Source organism: Podarcis muralis, chromosome 3 (genome assembly GCF_964188315.1).
Source record: "Podarcis muralis chromosome 3, rPodMur119.hap1.1, whole genome shotgun sequence".
Taxonomy (NCBI): Eukaryota; Metazoa; Chordata; class Lepidosauria; order Squamata; family Lacertidae; genus Podarcis; species Podarcis muralis.
This window is the reverse complement of record NC_135657.1, coordinates 27,694,452-27,713,769: the sequence shown is the minus strand read 5'-3', so window position 1 is coordinate 27,713,769 and position 19,318 is coordinate 27,694,452. Positions and strand designations below refer to the sequence as shown.

The window sequence follows — 19,318 nt, the reverse complement described above, 5'->3', positions numbered from 1 at the left end:
GCTAACACCAAATGAGAGTGATGTTCTGTGAGTAGGAAAATCCCCATATGCGAGAACTTTCTTGAACCAAATCGCACTGCCTAGCCATTATGATAATACCCTTCAGATTTTTCTTCAGCGGAAGGGCAATGATTCCATATATCTCAAATTTGGACAATATTGACTGCTTCTGGAAATAAAAATAATAAACCCCAGCATCTGTTTTTATTTATTTTTATTTAAGGAAGGAGAATTTGTCTCCATAAAAATCAATTTTCTATTCATTTCACATTTTCTTAGTTAAAATAGTAATGCAGCCATGGGTGCCTGAAGCACTAATGATAACCATTCAGGCTTAGATTTCTAGATAACTGTGGCTGTTTATATTGGTCAGAAATGTATGTAGCTTTATTGACAGTGGAATGGGATTTTGAATGCTCATGTTCTGATTTTCCAAATGAATTTTTCAGGGCCTAGCTTCTGCACCAAATTATTCTGGCTTTTCATAAGCCTTTTGTTTGTCCTTATACACTCATTGTTTCTAGGATGCAATTATTCCAGTCCCATTTGATTTGATTAGAGTGGATATCAAGGCAGACTAAAGCACTCTAGCTTCTCTCAGCATCTATTTGGAGAGACGATTCAGCAGTCATCCCTTTAAACTCATGAGTACCTGTTTATGCAAAATGGAAATAGGTTTTCACAAACTGGCAGCAAGAACAGTAGCAGCAGCAAGAACAACAACAACAACAAAAGCTTTAAAACCCCAGGCTCTCCAACCTCTTCTTTGAAACAAGCTGTTCGCTGGTAAAAGCTAACAACTTTCATACAGAAATATTTTTCAAGGTTTATTAAAACATGAACAAGTAATTCATCAAAGTTGAAGTTATGCTTGGCAGTTGTTGGCACCTGGATGGGGAAGGGGTTCTTCATGCACATCAAAAGATACGTCCAGTTAGTAGTTCAGAGGGATCTGGGTGAGCTTCATAATGTTTATGGGGATGTATGTTCAGATGTGCATTGGCTATGAGTGCAGCAAGCTGCTCTGCATATGAGTAACCCTTGTGATGTGTGAGTGTGTGTATTGCCACCAGTGTGCATGGGGCTTTCCAGAGTACAAGAGGGTCAGTAAACAGAGAAGCAATAGGCAGTTGTTTGAGTCGCATGTCTGTTGATTTTGAAGAGTGGTGATGTCCCTTGAATCATCTACACTTTCCAACAGCAATTATTATATTGTTTAGCTCTGGACTAAACATAGTAGTAGGGAGGCGGGTGGCGCTGTGGGTTGAACCACAGAGCCTAGGACTTACCGGTCAGAAGATTGGTGGTCCGAATCCCCATGACAGGGTGAGCTCCCGGTGCTCAGTCCCTGCTCCTGCCAACCTAGCACTTTGAAAGCACTTCAAAGTACAAGTAGATAAATAGGTACCACTCCAGTGAGAAGGTAAACGGTGTTTCCGTGTGCTGCTCTGCTTCACCAGAAGCGGTTTGTCATGCTGGCCACATGACCCGGAAGCTGTACGCCGGCTCCCTCAGCCAATAAAGCGAGATGAGCTCTGCAACCTCCGAGTCGGTCACGACTGGACCTAATGGTCAGGGGTCCCTTTACCTTTAAACATAGTAGTAACTGATTTTTTCTATCTTAAAAAAGAGGCCCTCTCTTCATTGGGATACATTTGTTCATAGTTCATGAGTGAGTCATTGAATTGCCAGAATGATTTTTGAGAGTACCTGATGTACTTAATAAAAATGGAAAGATCTGGCCACAAGGTAATAAATATTGCTGCAGTTTCTTTCCCCCATCTTCTCCTGCTTTTAAAGAAATCTTAAATTCCAACATCAGACCAAAAATTAGGTTATAAAATTTCACCCTGTTTCAAAACTCATAACTACCTTTAGTGGAGATTGACACGCTATGCTGGATTAAGCAGCTATTCAGGGCTAATATGGCTTTTACCCCATTTCAACTCATTTCATTTCATCATGCCCAGTTATAGATTGGCAGACCTTTCAGATTCTTGACTAAGAACTGGACATGTTAGTTGCAATGCTCTTAGTGTGAAGCAGAGAGAACTGTGAGCTATAAATGCAATCCATGCCAATATCTACTCATAAAAGCAGAAAGTATTTTAATCTGAAAATACAGAATGGGCAGGAAACAACAACAACAACAACAACAACAACAACAACAACAACAACAACAACAACAACAACAACAACAACAACAATGTTATTTATACCCCACCCATTTGGCTGGGTTTCACATTACATGCATCATCATGACTGGTGTGTCCCATGTGAGGGAACACTATGCATCCCAGAACTTCCAGACAGGCGCAACCAATATTCTGAAGCAGCTCACAAATACCACATTTTCATGACTGTGTGTATGTACAAAGAAGCCTGATAAAACAGTGGTTATTGGAATGGTGCTGCTGATCGTATCAATCCTATTCCACTCAGAAAGCTAATACAGCAAAGTATTTAAGGAACTTAACTATGAATCAGGACTGTGTCACTGGTTCAAATCTGACCAATGCCATTAAATGACTAGGTACCCTTTGCCAAGTCACTCTTGCCAAGCCTCGGTCCCCCTGTGAAGAAATAAGTACAAATGAGGGCGCAATAGGCCGTAAGCTTTTGCTACAATAAAGGAGATAAAAGAAAATAGACAAACTACATGCTATTACTGCTGCAGCTGCTTCCTCCTTCCTGCATGGGTGAGGAGGAAACAATAAACACTCCCCTCAGCTGATCTGTACGGATCAGCTGACAAGGGTTGTGTGTATGCCTCTGTGCATCCTGTGCATGTGTCTGTGTGGGATGGCCACACTTACTTTCTGCCCTACCCATCATTGGCATGTGGCCTTAGGTTAAGGGAGGGAGGGAGGGAGAGAACTTTCACACACACCTTCTGGATTGCTAAGACCAGGAGAGTGGGTCCTTTTGATAGTTCCACTGCCCACAGAAACTCAGGGTGGCAGCAGCCCAGAATACTGCATTCTCTGTGGCAGCCCCTAGGTTATGAAACTCCCTTTTCCCAGAGGTGTGTCTGACAACTTCATTATATAGCTTTTGGCAAATGCTGAAGATGTACCCCCCTACCCTGTCCTTTGACACCTGAGATGAATATTTTCAGCCCCCACCTCATGTTTTGGAATTGCATATTTTTTTTGTAACTAAGTTTTTTAACCTGTTTGTAATGTTGTAACCCACCCTGGGACCTTTGGCAAGAAATTTAAATTGTCACCATCTGCTAAAAAAAGAAATGAAATTAAAGATGTGTGTTTTATCTAAGGTATCAGATGCAACAAATGTAGGGAATGATTACATATTCATTTACTCTTATAGGACCCCGGTAAGCATTGCAGCAATATAAATGCTTGAGAAGCATTTTAAACATTTGATAATGTACGAAATGTTTATGAATACTTTGATTATCATCACTACATTGCGTGCACAGTCTTGACAAGAAGAACAGCTGTAGATGGAGGTTGTGGACTGTGCTTCCTTGGAGGTTTTTAAGCAGAGGCTGGGTGGCCATCTGTCATGGATGCTTTAGCTGAGATTCCTACATTGCAGGGGGTTGGACTAGATGACCCTTGGGGTCCCTTCCAACTCTATGATTCTATGAGTAAGTACCTCCACATGTTTTTCTCCTGGTCTTAGGAGGGGCTTTTGGTGGTGAGCAGTCCTTTGACACCATTCAGTGTCTTTTACTGTCTTCCATGATGGTAGACCTTTAATAAAATCTGAAGAGTTGATCCATGAACACCTTTCTTAAAGTAAGAAGATTGAACAGATATGGACTCTTTAAGAGCAATGACTTCCAATCTACTCAAATATCTCCTCACACACACACACACACACACACACGGAAGAAGAATTATCCTGCATTACTTATTGCCATCTTGGAATCTAGGAAGCAGGGAGTTTCCATCTCTGCATCTGGTTAGCACGCAGATGCATGATGAAAGAGAAGTTATCAATCAATGACATACCAGTATAATTAACTATGCTTGCCTACAATTTATTTGTTATCATCAGAATACTGACAGTAATAATTCAGATTAGTATCTACACTTGGCTATATAACGTTGGTGTTCAATTATATCAGTGTTATTTGGTGATGCACATGGGACAAAGAAGATACTAAATGTTATCTTGTTATAGGATAAATGTTACCCTGGTTCATGTTTAATTTACCCATTGAAGGACTTTTCCTTTTCAGTAGTTGTATCTTCTCTAACAGGGATTGGTTAGAAAATGTATAAGGTGGCTTTCTGGTGATTTAACTGAAACAATGGCACACTGTATTCCACACAAGGTGGTAAATAACAGATGAGATTAGACTGAGTATTTTGTTTCATTTTTTAAAAATAATAAAAAAGGGTTTTTTCTTCCAAATGTAATTTTATAGGTTCACCACAGAAGAATCAATTTCTTTATAAATGGTTTGGAAGATGACAACACAGCTTTTGACTCCAGAATTCTTGCTGGGTTAATTGCAGATCCCTCTGCTGATGGCGAATGGCGAATTGGGCAAAATTTAAATGGTAAGTCTGAGTATTAAGGGAAGATCATATTCTGTGGTATGGCATTCCTGTATTGGCTGGAGGTTGGACTTGATGACCTGTTAGTCTACTATCTTTCGCAAGAGATATTTAATTAGACAACAAAATGCTACTCTGCCTGCTTCAATATCTACTTTTTTGTTGCTGTTTAGTCGGTTAGTCGTGTCCGACTCTTTGTGTCCGACTCTTTGTGACCCCATGGACCAGAGCACGCCAGGCACTCCCGTCTTCCACTGCCTCCCATAGTTTGGTCAAACTCATGTTAGTAGCTTTGAAAACACTGTCCAACCATCTCGTCCTCTGTCGTCCCCTTCTCCTTGTGCCCTCCATCTTTCCCAACATCAGGGTCTTTTCCAGGGAGTCTTCTCTTCTCATGAGGTGGCCAAAGTATTGGAGCCTCGGTTTCGGGATCTGTCCTTCCAGTGAGCACTCAGGGCTGATTTCCTTCAGAATGAATAGGTTTGATCTTCTTGCAGTCCACGGAACTCTCAAGAGTCTCCTCCAGCACCATAATTCAAAAGCATCAATTCTTCGCCGAACCTGTTTTTAGCAGGCAGTGAAAAGAGTACAATGAAGGTCCTGCCTGATGTCAGTAGGCAAAGGAGTACCATTGTGTTGCCATGCTAAAAGATCTATTCCTCACAAATGTGGAACGATTATTTTATGGCAGTTCCTCAGACTGGGCATAGGTGATCCTTTAAATAAACTGGTCCAAAACTGTTCAGAGTGTGTGTTCCAAAACTGGCTGAGCTCCAGTTTTGCAAAGGACTAACAGAATCCTGTCAGAAGTGTGGTGGTGCCTGTAGGTCAGGGGTAGGCAACCTAAGGCCTGGGGGCCGGATGCGGCCCAATCACCTTCTCAATCCAGCCCGCGGATGGTCCAGGAATCAGCGTGCTTTTACATGAGTAGAATGTGTGCTTTTATTTAAAATGCATCTCTGGGTTATTTGTGGGGCATAGGAATTGACCCCCCCCCCAAAAAAAATATAGTCCAGCCCACCACACGGTCTGACCCCTCCTATAGGTTGTTGAACTCAGCATTCATTCCCCCACAAGGTGACTTAGAAATGTAAATGTTTTGAGTTCCTTGCAATGTGATCTACAAGTTCCTTTGACAACTGAAAACAATTAATACAAAAGCAACTTTGGAAAAGAAATGGAAATGAAGACTGAGTTATTATCACAGAAATACCAAATGTTTTGTAATTGTCCTGGCTGAATATTTGGTGAAGCGGAGATAAAATAATTTTTCACCATGTTCTGAACATTGCCATCAATATAAGGTGCCAGTGGTTTTGCAGCTCCCTTAAATTCTGTTTGGTGATGAATTGGTCCTGCAGATTTATTAAGGCTGAGTATCACTGATCCAGAACATACTGCAATTTGGAGCTAAGTCCTAAATATATCTGCATCTGGCTTGGAGAAATGTTTGATTCATTCCAATAGAACCATCCAGCTCCTATATATCAAGAGTTGAAAATTCTCATTTCGAAGTGCTTCTTGTTGACACTGTCACTTTTGAATACCAGACACCCAATAATTGTGTGGAAGAAAAAGAAATCTTTAAAAACATACCTTTCACCTTTATTGCATAAAGTGACAGCTACAGTTGTCCCTACTGTATCTCTTCTCTAATTAGAGGTGGCACATGGGCTGCCTCATTACTTCTGTCTAATGAGCCAGCCTGTGTGCCACCTCTGTAATCAGATAAGAGATAGGTACAAAATGTTCCTATAAAGTTATTATAAATCATTTTAATCAAAAAAATTAAGTCACTGCCCTCCATAGTTTTGTCCGGAACCAAGATGGTTTCATTCAGAAGAGGTAATTGTGCAAGAGAGATCTCTGTGTGCTGAATTTAAGATCCCCTCATGCAGCACAGAGCTGTTTTCTGGTTGATGGGACTGGATTATTTATTTATAATGTATTTTCGCAGGTTCAGAGCAATTTGTTGGGAGGATGCAAGATTTTAGATTGTACCAAGTGGCGCTTACAAACAGGTGGGGAAATTTTCATTTTTACAAAACCCAAATGTGACATGATCAAAGGAGAGAAAGGCTTATAGCTACGATAAGTTTGCTTCGAAGTTTAACCAGTCTTTTTGGATATGTCTTTATATAATGGCTAGATTAGATTTGGAACTATAACTGCATGTACATGGATTCCAACAGGGTTTTTAATTAACTGCATGTGTGCAGGCTGATAAAATCGTAGGAATTTATGCTGAAAGATCAAAGGTTTGATCCAGCTCACTTTTGGCACAACATCCACTCACCGAGAGACCTCCCTAGGCTCTAAGGCATATCAGAACCATGATTCCCTTTGGCAGTAACACATACAGACACCACACCAGGCTGCTACCAGGAATGTGGAACCTGTCCTTGCCTCCCATAACCATAATTAGTATCTCCTTTCTACTTGGGCAAGAAAAACTCAATAGCTTAGCACTATGGGTATGACCCTCCATCACCCTCCCAGTGGTGTCCAAACTTTTTTCAAAGAGGGCTAGCCTTCCATCTCGCATAAAGACCTGCTATAGTACCAGCATGTGAATTATGGGGATGTAACAAAGGGTCTCTATTTTTCTCAATTGGGAATTCCTTTGTTTTCTAGCACTGCTCCTGAGGTAGACTGGATTGAGTTCCAACAGAATGCATAAATGCAATGTAAACACATAGTGCCAGAAGAACATCAATTCTAGCTGCAATAATAACCCTACCCACTTAAGAGTGGGCCCCACTGAATTCATGCTTCTGAGGAGACATGGTTAGGATTGTAGCCTAAGTTCTTATAATTGTTGTTACTTTAACACTGTTATTAATAATGTGGAACCTGTAACACTGTGGCTTATGACCCTGGCTTGTAGCCAAAGCTTGTTTAAAGCAGTGGTTTTCAACCAGTGCGCTGTGGCACCCTGGGGTGCCTTGAATGATGGTAATGGGTGCAGCCAGCAACACTGGCCTCTATCCCTCTTTCCTTCCCTCCCTCCTCTGATGCCCTCTTGCATCTCTGCTTCCCAAAGGCTTGCACAGCTGTTTGTTGCAGCAGCCCTGGCTACAAGACTCCCACAGAATGGTACCTCTGGGGCTGGTGGTGGGGGGCTTCCCAGGCTCCTGTGGGGCGCTGTAAGGAGGCACCTCTCTCTGGGCAGGGGGACAGCTCAGACACCAGGGGCAGCAGCAGCAGCAGCTGCCTGGAGGACTCCCAAGGAGAAGGGAGAGGAGAAGAGCCTGAGGGAACACTCCACAAGGGAGGGTGTTTGAAAAAGGGTGAGAGGCTGCCAGCTCAGCAGGCAGTGGGTGACAGAACTGGGCTCCTGAGGGCCACAGGGGTGCCACAGAAAGAATGTAGCTGGTCAAGGGATCCGTGAACTCAAAAAGGTTGAAAACCCCTGGTTTAAAGTAACCAGAGTTCCCAGAATGTAATAGGAAGCTCTAGTTAGTTTGAAAACAGAAGCAGTTTCTGCCAGCCTCAATTCTCATGGCTGTGCCAGAGGAGGAGATAAGAGGCAGGAGGTGCAAGCCCAAGGTATGCTGTGGTTCATTCACATAGTGCTATAATAATAATAATAATAATAATAATAATAATAATAATAATAGTAGTAGTAAAATTATTAGTTAGTTGCTTGTAAAACAAACAGACAGGTCTCTAAGCAACTTCCAACATATTTATGAGCATGAGCATAGCTCTATATAAAAATAGCTTTGTAGTTTCATGCCAACAGAGAATAAAGTCATGTAAAAGATAACAGCGTTCTTAAAATATGTTCTTTTTAAAGAGAAAACCATGTAGTTAAATTGGCTTTATCAGCCATCTTTTAAGTCACGCTTATGTGTTAAGGCTAATTACAGATGGGTCTTTACAAATAGGGCTTACTGCTCTTTTTATTGTGTGCACAACTCTTTTTTATATTTGTTTTTTTAATGCTAGAGACATTTTTGAAGTATGGTCTGGAAAATTTCCTCAACTTCACAGTCAGTCAGAATGTCGCTGTCCTGGAAGTCATCCCAGGGTACACCCTTTGGTGCAAAGGTACTGCATCCCTAATGGTGCTGATGATACGACTAATGACAGGGTGCTCAGACTAAACCCCGAAGCTCATCCTTTGAGCTACATCAATGATAATGATATTGGAACTTCGTGGATTTCATCTGTCTTTAGCACCACTGAACAACTCAACAGAGGGATAGCCATTACAATAGACTTAGAAAATGGACAGTACCAGGTAAGATTTTAAGATTTCTTTATGCAGTATACTATTCACTTATAGATGAAAATGGGAATTGGTTTCTTTGTTCTGCCTTTTTTTTTGTTAAAATTTAACACAAAAAGCTAAACATAATTACTTTACATTCATTGCTCACTTAGTTCAAGGAAATTTCAAATGAATTGGAGATAATGTTCTGTTACACTGGTGTGATAGTTGATTGTCAAAATGAAAAGAACCCAATTCTGATGAAGGCAGCTGGACTGAGAATTTCCCAAGAATTTAATGTGACATAGTACATGATATAGGGACGCGGGTGGCACTGTGGGCTAAACCACAGAGCCTAGGACTTGCCAATCAGAAGGTCGGCGGTTCAAATCCCCGCGACGAGGTGGGCTCCCCTTGCTCAGTCCCTGCTCCTTCCAACCTAGCCGTTCGAAAGCACGTCAAAGTGCAAGTAGATAAATAGGTACTGCTCCAGCGGGAGGTGAATGGCATTTCCGTGCGCTGCTCTGGTTCGCCAGAAGCAGCTTAGTCATGCTGGCCACATGACCCTCGGCCAATAAAGAGAGATGAGCGCTGCAACCCCAGAGTTGGTCACGACGGGACCTAATGGTCAGGGGTCATTTTTAGTACATGATATACTCAACTAGGGACGGGGTAAGACTGTGTTTGACATTTAGAACTACATAGCTTGGATTCTTGCAATCAGAATCATTGTGGACACAGCCCATCCTGGGCCCTCTGCTGACTTTTAAGTTCACCAGCCATTTTTTCAGGTGGAGCCTTTTATGGGCTCCTTCCACCACTGCCTCCAAGCAAAGATAAAAGCTTTGTGCTTTCTCCCTTTCCCCTTAATTTAGCTTGTGAAGTGGGAGTATAATCATGGTTTTGTGAACATTCTTTTAGATCATATACCAAAGCCCCATAGGATTTGTATGCACTTAAAGGGAATGCTCACAAAACCCAGTTATTTAAAAGGGAAAACGGGAATATTTCTCTATTTCTACACACAGCTTCAAATGGGATTTGGAGCTGGTTTTCAGAATCCTCATTACAGGAGTTCCTTTGCAGCTCTAGGTAGCGTTGAATGCCTCACACTATCTTTGGAAAGCTATTCTGTGGTTTGCCTTCCCCAGGGAATGAAAACTCTTGTTGGTACAATTGCTTCTGCATTAGCCTACATTGCAAATGGCAACAGAAGCCCGCAAATCCACATATAGTCCATTTTTTCCATTTTTCTCAGTCTGAAGTCTATATAACCCATCATCAGCAGAATGGAACAAATGGCAGTCTCTACAAGCAAGTTCCGATGGCATGCTTTCATGATCTAAGTTTACCATTTATTTATTTTAGAATTTCTAGTCTTTTTGCCTTACAGCACTCAGGGAAAACAAAACATTCCCTCGAAGGAGTGCATTATAAACATAATGGACATTACTGCTCTCCCCACACACATGGAGCTGTCTTCTTAGAGTGCATAAGAACCCAGCTGGATCAGGCCAAAGTCCCATCTACTCCACTAGCCTGTTCTCACAGTGGCCAGCCAAAGGCTTCTGGGAAGCCAGAAAACTAGTCTTGAACACCAATGCTCAGAGACATGCCACCTCAGAAAATCGGTGAGATTGTGGTTTGTAGCCATTGATAGCCTCATCTGATTATGCGGCACATTGAGGAGCCACCTCAGTGCAGTAGCTCTGGTCTGCTCCCCTTTGAGGTGGTTCCCCCCATCCAATCCGCCGCCGCCATCTCTCTCCCCCCCCCCTCTCTCTCTCTCTCTGTCTGTCTTAATTTTTATAATGCACCTTCCTATGTTCCTATAGTTGCTTTAATGGCTAATTTCAGCTGAATCGAGGACCAATATGTATAAAGGTATTCCAAATGACTTCGCATTTTGCTGTTGATTTGTAGGTGTTTTACATTATCCTTCAGTTCTTCAGCCCACAGCCCGAAGCAATACGAATACAAAGGAAAAAGCAGCGTGACTCTGACTGGCAAGACTGGCAGTACTTTGCAAGGGATTGCAGTACATTTGGAATGGAGAACAACGAGTCCCTAGAATATCCTGACTCTGTGAACTGCCTCCAACTTCCTAGGTATGAACAAATAGCATTGTGTGGAGTGCAAATGCACTTGTGGAGCCAATCCAGTGCTCCTGCCAGTATGTTTGCTGATCTCCCTGCTACCTTGTCCCTCTTCTTCCTGGTACACAGCAATGACTCAGTTGTCAGGAGGCCTGGAGATTTCTGCGTTGGTGGAACTGCACTTTTTCACCCTGGCGCCGTTGGGCTGGCCCTCACTAAAATATAGTGCAACTACCTCACAGTACACTAGTTACACAAATTTGTACAATTTACTCCAGATTATCTAGTGGGGGACTTGTGTGAGGGAAAACTTAATGATCTGGAGTCTCAGGCAGGATTTGATCAAACAAAGAAGAAAGGTTTTATTAAACAAAGGAAGTTTATGACACGAAGTGGGTAAAACAAAGGATACTCAGGTTATAATGTTATTTCAGGTAACCGTTCACCTAATAATATTTATACTAAATCTAACTGATGTTATGGACTTCAAGCACAGCTTCTTTTAAACTTCAGTTGCTTATGTTCAGTTACTTCGCTTCAGACAGATGTTACAGGTTTTAGACTAAATGGTAAAATCTCAGCTTATTTCCAGTTATTTCACTTCAGTTCTTTCTCAGTTGTTGCACAGCTGTTGCAGATTAATACTTTGGCTCTTAAACGAGGCAGTACTTCCTGTCAGTTACACCCCCCTTTGACTCCTCTACTCCTGAGCTACTCCAAGTAACAGACCCAAGGGATCACCACACCCCTCTTAACTGGTTTGGGAGTCTTTTCTTTTCGTAGAAGAATCTCTCCCCTCCTGACTGGAATGAGACAGGAGAAAGATACAGACCTAAGTAGACTGTATCTTTCCAGCTTCTACTTCTCCTGGCTCAGCCTCAGCATCCTAGTTAATTCCTGGCCTATTACTCTCACAGGACACCACACATAGACTCCTTTCTCTAGCTTTTGACATATTCCTCAGAGTAGATGTTTCTACCCAGAACCAACTCTCTCTCCTCTCACTCCCTATCTCCCAGCCTAAAACCTGTCTCTCCAAAACCTCTCCTTTTCAACTCCCTCTCCTGGAACCCTGGTCAATCAGAAGCTGCCGTTCGTTAACCGTTTGCTGGCAGGAAAAAGAAAAAGAAAACACTTTGTGACCCAACCTGCCCAGCAAAACAAACCTTTCCATCACAATTTCCTTCTAGAGATAATTGAATGACTAAGCCTCACATTCCTATCTAGAATGGTAAAAGGTAAAGGTACCCCTGCCCGTACGGGCCAGTCTTGACAGACTCTAGGGTTGTGCGCTCATCTCACTCTAGAGGCCAGGAGCCAGCGCTGTCCGCAGACACTTCCGGGTCACGTGGCCAGCGTGACGAAGCTGCTCTGGTGAACTGGCACCAGAGCAGCACACAGAAAGCCGTTTACCTTCCCGCTATAAAGCGGTACCTATTTATCTACTTGCACTTAAGGGTGCTTTCGAACTGCTAGGTGGGCAGGAGCTGGGACCGAATGACGGGAGCTCACCCCGCTGCAGGGATTCGAACCGCCGACCATGCGATCGGCAAGTCCTAGGCGCTGAGGTTTTACCCACAGCGCCACCCGCGTCCTATCTAGAATAGCAGCATATTAAAAGCTTGTACCCAATAGAGGGGCGTGGGTGGCGCTGTGGTCTAAACCACAGAACCTAGGGCTTGCTGATCAGAAGGTCAGTGGTTCGAATCCGTGTGAGCTTCCATTGTTTGGTCCCAGCTCCTGCACACCTAGCAGTTCGAAAGCACGTAAAAGTGCAAGTAAATAAATAGGAACCACTCTGGCAGGAAAGTAAACGGTGTTTCCCTGCACTGCTCTGGTTCGCCAGAAGTGGCTTAGTCATGCTGGCCACATGACCTGGAAGCTGTCTGTGAACAAACGCCGGCTCCCTCGGCCTATAGAGTGAGATGAATGTTGCAACCCCAGAGTCGTCCGTGACTGGACCTAACAGTCAGGGGTACCTTTACCTTTATACATTTCTTCTGGAGTAATCTCTAGAGGTCACATGAACACAGGTGGCAGGGCAATAGCTAGAAGAAGATGGTGCCAATCTTTTATTTCTCTGCTTCTTCCATCCCTTTTTCTCTTTCTCCCCCTCTTTCTCTTTTTCCTGTCTCCTTCTCTCTCCATTTCAGTGTCAACCCCAAGCCAGCTGCTGGGGAAGGGTTAGATTGCTCTTGCCAGAAGTCTGGCCACTTGAAGAAGGCTTCTGAAATTAGGCCAAGAGGGCCATCTGGCCCAAAGGCCAAGTGTTGAATGATTCTAGTGAAAGGCATTTGTATCTAATTAAAAGATCACTATACAAATTGTTTAAAAGACTGGATGGCCTTTGATGAATTCTAGGAGACAAGTCAAGGTTTTGTGGACGTAAGGATGTTCTGCAGCCTGAAATAGTCTCATAGTAAGCAAGGGGGGTAACTGAGGGGTTGCAAACATTTCCTAGTTACTCTTCTTGAGCAGTTTTTGTGTAGACAGGTCTAAGACTGCTAAAACTGGAAGTTTTAGAGGTTGGCAAACCTCACAAAAAAGGGGCAGAGGAGACGATATGTCTTAGACCTTCCTACACAAAAACCTGGCTTTTGAGACAAGTGTTACACAGGTCTGATGCTGACTAGGTTCTGAATTATGCCAAGAGTTGCTGCAATCAGACAGTTATGAGACTTGTAAGACTTACTGCTACACATTTGCCCTTAGCCCAGACAGTCACTGTTATGTCTGTTTAGCACGATGAAAGCTTTTATTTGGGGTTGGGGGATTTTGCGTTCAGCCATAGCTGTCTAGCTGCAACCAACTCTTGGCAAAATTCAGAACCTAGTCAGCATCAGACCTGTGTAGCACTTGTCTGAAAAGACATGAGGGAATGTTCCACCAGGTGCAGTCGCTGTTTGTTTTGATGGTGTTGTTATTTTTGTTTTGTTCTTGCTGTTTCAGTCTTGGCGGCTAGGCTTTTAAAGTGTCAGCATCTTTCTCTGGGCTTTCACGATTCAACATTCTAAGGGAGGAACAAGAGGTCATTGAGGGTACAATTCATTTTCAGCAAAACATATATTTTGCATTCAGTTGAAGTCGGGTGGGGTGGGGGAGATAGCCAAATTCATTGGCTGAGCAATGAATAATGTTTTAAAAAATAATAATCAAAAAATGGTGTTTTTTTTAAAAAAACACAACCACAATAACACTCCAACAGAAAAATTAGTGCATCTTAGAAAAGGAATTCAAGAGCCAATGTGTGAAATGCTGCCATAAATGTTTTATAATGGAACATTGTTTTCCCTTCAATTACAAGACATAAATGATAATAGGAAGTGATTGAAGTGAATGATGTTATGTAGGGAAGATGTACAGTGAACCTAATATAAAAATACCCTCTAAAGACTAGTGTATATTCATTGTACCACAGGAAACATTACGTGGTAGTGAACAAGAAGCTACTCTGTTGTATTTTTAAATAAGAAATTAACAAAATGTGTTACTTGCTTGTCCTAAAGATACAAATCAAACTTACTAAGGCTCCATCTGCACTATATGTTTATAACAGTATTATACCACTTTAAGAAGTCATAGCTTTCCCCAAGGAATCCTGGGAATCTATTAAAAGGTACAAAATAATAAATCCTTTGCTTTTAAAGAATTAATCAAGTAAAGGATTTATTATTTTGTACCGCTTAATAGGTATATAAATTGATTTTCACTTGTTTCTAATTGTACTTTATGGATCTTGTATATCCTGTTATGCTTTGAGGTCATGCCTGATGAAAAGCAGTATACAATAACCAAATAATTAAATAATTATACTAGCTGTTTTTATTTTATTTATTTATTATTACATCAACAGCATTACTCCATATTCCCATGGAAATGTTACTTTCAGCGTTCTCACACCGGAACCAAATCGCCGGCCAGGATACAATGACTTCTACAACACCCCAGCACTTCAGGAGTTTGTCAAAGCTTCGGCAGTAAAGATTCATCTACTTGGCCAATATCATACTGCTGTACCTTCAGTTAACTTTAGACACAGATACTATGGAGTTGACGAAATTACTGTCAGTGGGAGGTAGGCTACTCACAGTTTGTATTGAAAATGAAGTATATTTGAGAGTAAACGACTCACTGTGGATTTATACTCATTCAAATGAGGAGAAGATGTACTTCGTAGCATTGATTTCAGATCCAAAATGGGTTTGCCTTACATCAGATAAAAATCTAACTTAACAAAATAATCTTTAACCAATTTTTATCCATCAATAGTGCTTTCACATTCTGGATTTGCTAACTCTTAGAAACAGGTATGTTTGATTGAAAGCCTGATTGAAGCTTTGCTCTAGTGGTGCTTCCATTTTTTATTACGGACTCCCATATATGGCAGTTGTAATGGTCTTAATAATGAACTAAACTCTTTGTCTTAGCTGGTTTTTCCCTTTAAAAATGAGGCTTCTGTCAGCGAAAGTGTTGCATTATCTATGACTGACAACTTTATTGTATATGTTAAGTCAGAAGTCTTGTTGAAGGCATAATTACACCCTGTAAATAAAATGCAAATTAAGTAATGACTGAGTCTCCAGTGAAAGATGTGCTCTTTTTTTTTTACTTTGGAATTTATGTTTTAAAGAATATGTATTAAATCAGCTTTTCTTAGTGAGAAAAATGAATGTGTGGCTATAGTGTTTTGTTTTTAATTTAATGTTGCATCTCAACTGGTTTTGTGCACTCTTTGGACTTTTAGAGAAGGCAGGATGTATATATTTTTTAAATAGATAAATTAAATAAACACAGTTTTTCTTCTATATTACTGTAGCTTGGCAGTCTGAAATGGTATATAGTGGTATAATGGTATATATAATAACTTTTAAAATAATGTGTGTGTCTGTCTCTGTGTCCCAAAGAACAATAAGAGCAACTCTGAAGTCGCAATAAGTAACCCCTAAAGTGTACTTTTTTCGCCCCAAGGGCTGGAGGGATCTTAAATTCAATTAAAGTCCAATGGAATGAATTAATAGAAACTAAGTTAAGCTCCTTTAACTTCAATGGGACTTAAGCATGCTTCTCTGCGCTAGGCCCATGTGTTTTAATAGAGAGAGTACAATCCAGCAAAAATTAAATGCGAGTAGGAACTGATTCACCTATGACTTCGGCATGTAGGCTTTTCCTTGTGGCAGGACCCTCACGTCCCTCTCCTGTCATGTAGAGCTGGTGAACCTGTGGACCTCACCTGCCCTTACAAAGGTTTTCTGGGCCCCTTGCATCTCCCAAAAGTTGTCATTAAAAATAAAAATAAAACTAAGGATGATATTAGGCATTTTACCTCTCCCCATACCCCTGTTCAGGTGTCATAATTAAGTTAAACATCTGGGAGGAAGGGCAACTGCAATGGAGCAGAGGCAGGGGCAGTTTTGTTCTTGCTACTTCTCCATAGATATTTCCTTTAACCCTCTTGTCCTGACTAAAGAGGGTTTGTATGTTAATTATCTGGGGCTTTTTTTTTAAATGATATTTTAAATTTTGTTCTGGTAGCCTGGAGAAGGAAAATGATATAAAAGAAAATAACAGATATGTACATATACTCCATGTCCTTTTAAGGAGTTGTGGTGTTCCAGATCGAAAGGTTAATGCTGAACGAACAGGTGCTAACTGTAATAAATAATTAGAGCCTTACATCTGCATAGTATACAATGAAAGCACATAATGCATGTTTGATCACTTAATAGTTGGTCTACATGTACTGTCAATTTACTCCCTTGTAAAGCAGCATTTACTTGACATTTATAAATGCTGAATGGAAAGAGACATGAAATGGTTACTACACTTAAAGGGCCCTTTTCTGAGATGGTTATCCTTAACAGAAGCAGGCAATTACTTTCATGATAGTGTACAAATAACAGGGAGATGCCCTCTCAAATGATACATCAATTCACTCTTCTAAATAGCTTGATTTTGTGTAAATTTCATACTGCTAAACTTTTGTTTTGTGATGACTGAATATCAAAAAAATGAATCTGATCTGTTTTACAGGTGTAATTGTTTTGGCCACGCTGATCGCTGTGACACAAGTATTAACCCATACAGATGTCTTTGCTCCAAGGAAAGCTATACAGAAGGCAACAACGTGAGTTCCTTTAAATTTCAAGTTCTCAAGTTCTCGAATCCGAATCCGAAGGCAATTAAGAGTTCACCCTCCATAATGGTCGACTGATGTTTGGTTTTTGATTTTTTAAATGTGCGTTTAACTTGTTATGATTTTACTGTCTGGTGTTAGGCTTTTTTATTGTTGTAAACAAACAAACAAACAACTTTGTTTGCTGGAGGAGCAAATCTCGACCCTGCTGAACACAGGAAAGAATGATGAGGGATTCACTGATGCTTTAATGGTATGATCTCGCTAGTGATACTCCAGTTCTACACCACAGAGGTTCAGTGTTCGCTACTGCTCATAGCTATTTCAGCTTCCTCTGTATTTTCCCCAAACTACTCTACAAGCATTAGCTTGTAAGTCACTTTGGGCTGCTCTGGGCAAGATGAAGATAAAGTCTGTAGTTCAGTTACAGGTGATTGTGTGGTGAAATTGTCATAAATTTTCTGTTGACCTCCATGGATTCTACTTGCCAGTTATTAGCTTTAATATTATAGGGACCTGTGAATGTTGTATGAATGTCCGCAATGTACTTGCCAGCAGTGACTGGTGGGGTTGTGTGGGTTGCATTGGATTGCATTGCTTTTCCATTTTCCACACATAAGTTGCTGCCACTAACCAAAAGGTAAAGTAAAGGTAAAGGTACCCCTGCCCGTACGGGCCAGTCTTGACAGACTCTAGGGTTGTGCGCCCATCTCACTCAAGAGGCCGGGGGCCAGCGCTGTCCAGAGACACTTCCGGGTCACGTGGCCAGCATGACATCGCTGCTCTGGCGAGCCAGAGCCGCACACGGAAACTCCGTTTACCTTCCCGCTAGTAAGCGGTCCCTATTTATCTACTTGCACCCGGGGGTGCTTTCCAACTGCTAGGTTGGCAGGTGCTGGGACCGAACAACGGGAGCGCACCCCGCCGCGGGGATTTGAACCGCTGACCTTTCGATCGGCAAGCCCTAGGTGCTGAGGCTTTCAACCACAGCGCCACCCGCGTCCCTACTAACCAAAAGAAAAAGGTGCAAATAGCAGGAGTTTGGCACGGTGTGGATACACTATTGATACAGTGGCAGGAGCATCAGAATGACTTCACTGCAGCACCTGCACTGCACAGAGCCTACACTGCTTTGCCCCTCCCCCTCTCAGTAAGCAGCTGTGATATATTGCATTTGGAAGGTGGAAGAGCAGTGAAGTCCCACATGTGAAGCCCTGCTGGCCACTATTGGCACTTGCAGTAGTGCTTTGGCATGAGTTTTGTTATTTATGATTTACTACAAAACCCATGCACTGTGGGAGTAGACTTAATATGCAGAAATGCATACAGGATCTGCATAATATTAAAAAAATAAGATGACAATGCAAAATTAATCAGATGGACTTTGAAGGCCAGACAGATTTTTCCTCAGATATTTATATCTTTGGAAGAGGTGCAAAGATTTGATTGTAGAAAGTATTACACGTATAAGTGAAATATGTATGCAGATTAGAGTTGCCATATCTTGAAGAAAATAAAAGAGGGCAGCCTGAGCCACTGCCAGCCTTAGCCGGGGAAAGAGGTGCTGGGGGGGGGAGCCACTGGCACACCTGTGCGCCTCTTTCCCTAGCTTGGTCTGGCAGTGGCCGCAGAGTGCAGATCAGCCCAAACCCAAGCTGCCCGAGCCAGAGCCCAACCCCCCCAACCCCAGACATTTCCTTTAAAATGTAAAAATCCGCCCAGATGGGCATGTTGGCCTTCTGAAAGAGGACATGTCCAGGTTGCCCCAGACATATGGCAACCCTAATGCAGATATCTCATTTCCGCCAGGAAATACCCGCGTCCCACTGCATTATACTTTTATACAATAATGCATTCAACTCCATCCTGCAGTAACTTAATTCACCTCTGCTAGGTCCAGCTGCTGTTGCTCTCATTTCTTTTTCAATCCTAGAGAGAAGAATATTGCTGCATGTTGTTGTTGTTTAGTCGTTTAGTCGTGTCCGACTCTTTGTGACCCCATGGACCAGAGCACGCCAGGCACTTCTGTCTTCCACTGCCTCCCGCAGTTTGGTCAAACTCATGCTGGTAGCTTCGAGAACACTATCCAACCATCTCGTCCTCTGTCATCCCCTTCTCCTTGTGCCCCCAATCTTTCCCAACATCAGGGAGCATTCCAGGGAGTCTTCTCTTCTCATGAGGTGGCCAAAGTATTGGGGCCTCAGCTTCAGGATCTGTCTTTCCAGTGAGCACTCAGGGCTGATTTCCTTAAGAATGGATGCGTTTGATCTTCTTGCAGTCCATGGGACTCTCAAGAGTCTCCTCCAGCACCATAATTCAGAAGCACCAATTCCATACTCAC

The 19,318-nt window shown here is 42.1% G+C and overlaps 1 protein-coding gene across 1 annotated transcript in view; it reads left to right on the top strand.

Moving 5' to 3' along the window:
• Positions 1 to 19,318, top strand: part of USH2A (usherin) — a 433,394-nt gene that overhangs the window by 32,518 nt on the left and 381,558 nt on the right. Inside the window, exons 4-9 of the mRNA XM_028724645.2 lie at positions 4,400 to 4,535; positions 6,490 to 6,553; positions 8,484 to 8,778; positions 10,672 to 10,856; positions 14,698 to 14,919; positions 16,875 to 16,968. Coding sequence (XP_028580478.2) covers positions 4,400 to 4,535; positions 6,490 to 6,553; positions 8,484 to 8,778; positions 10,672 to 10,856; positions 14,698 to 14,919; positions 16,875 to 16,968 — 996 coding nt within the window. The remainder of the gene's footprint in view (positions 1 to 4,399; positions 4,536 to 6,489; positions 6,554 to 8,483; positions 8,779 to 10,671; positions 10,857 to 14,697; positions 14,920 to 16,874; positions 16,969 to 19,318) is intronic.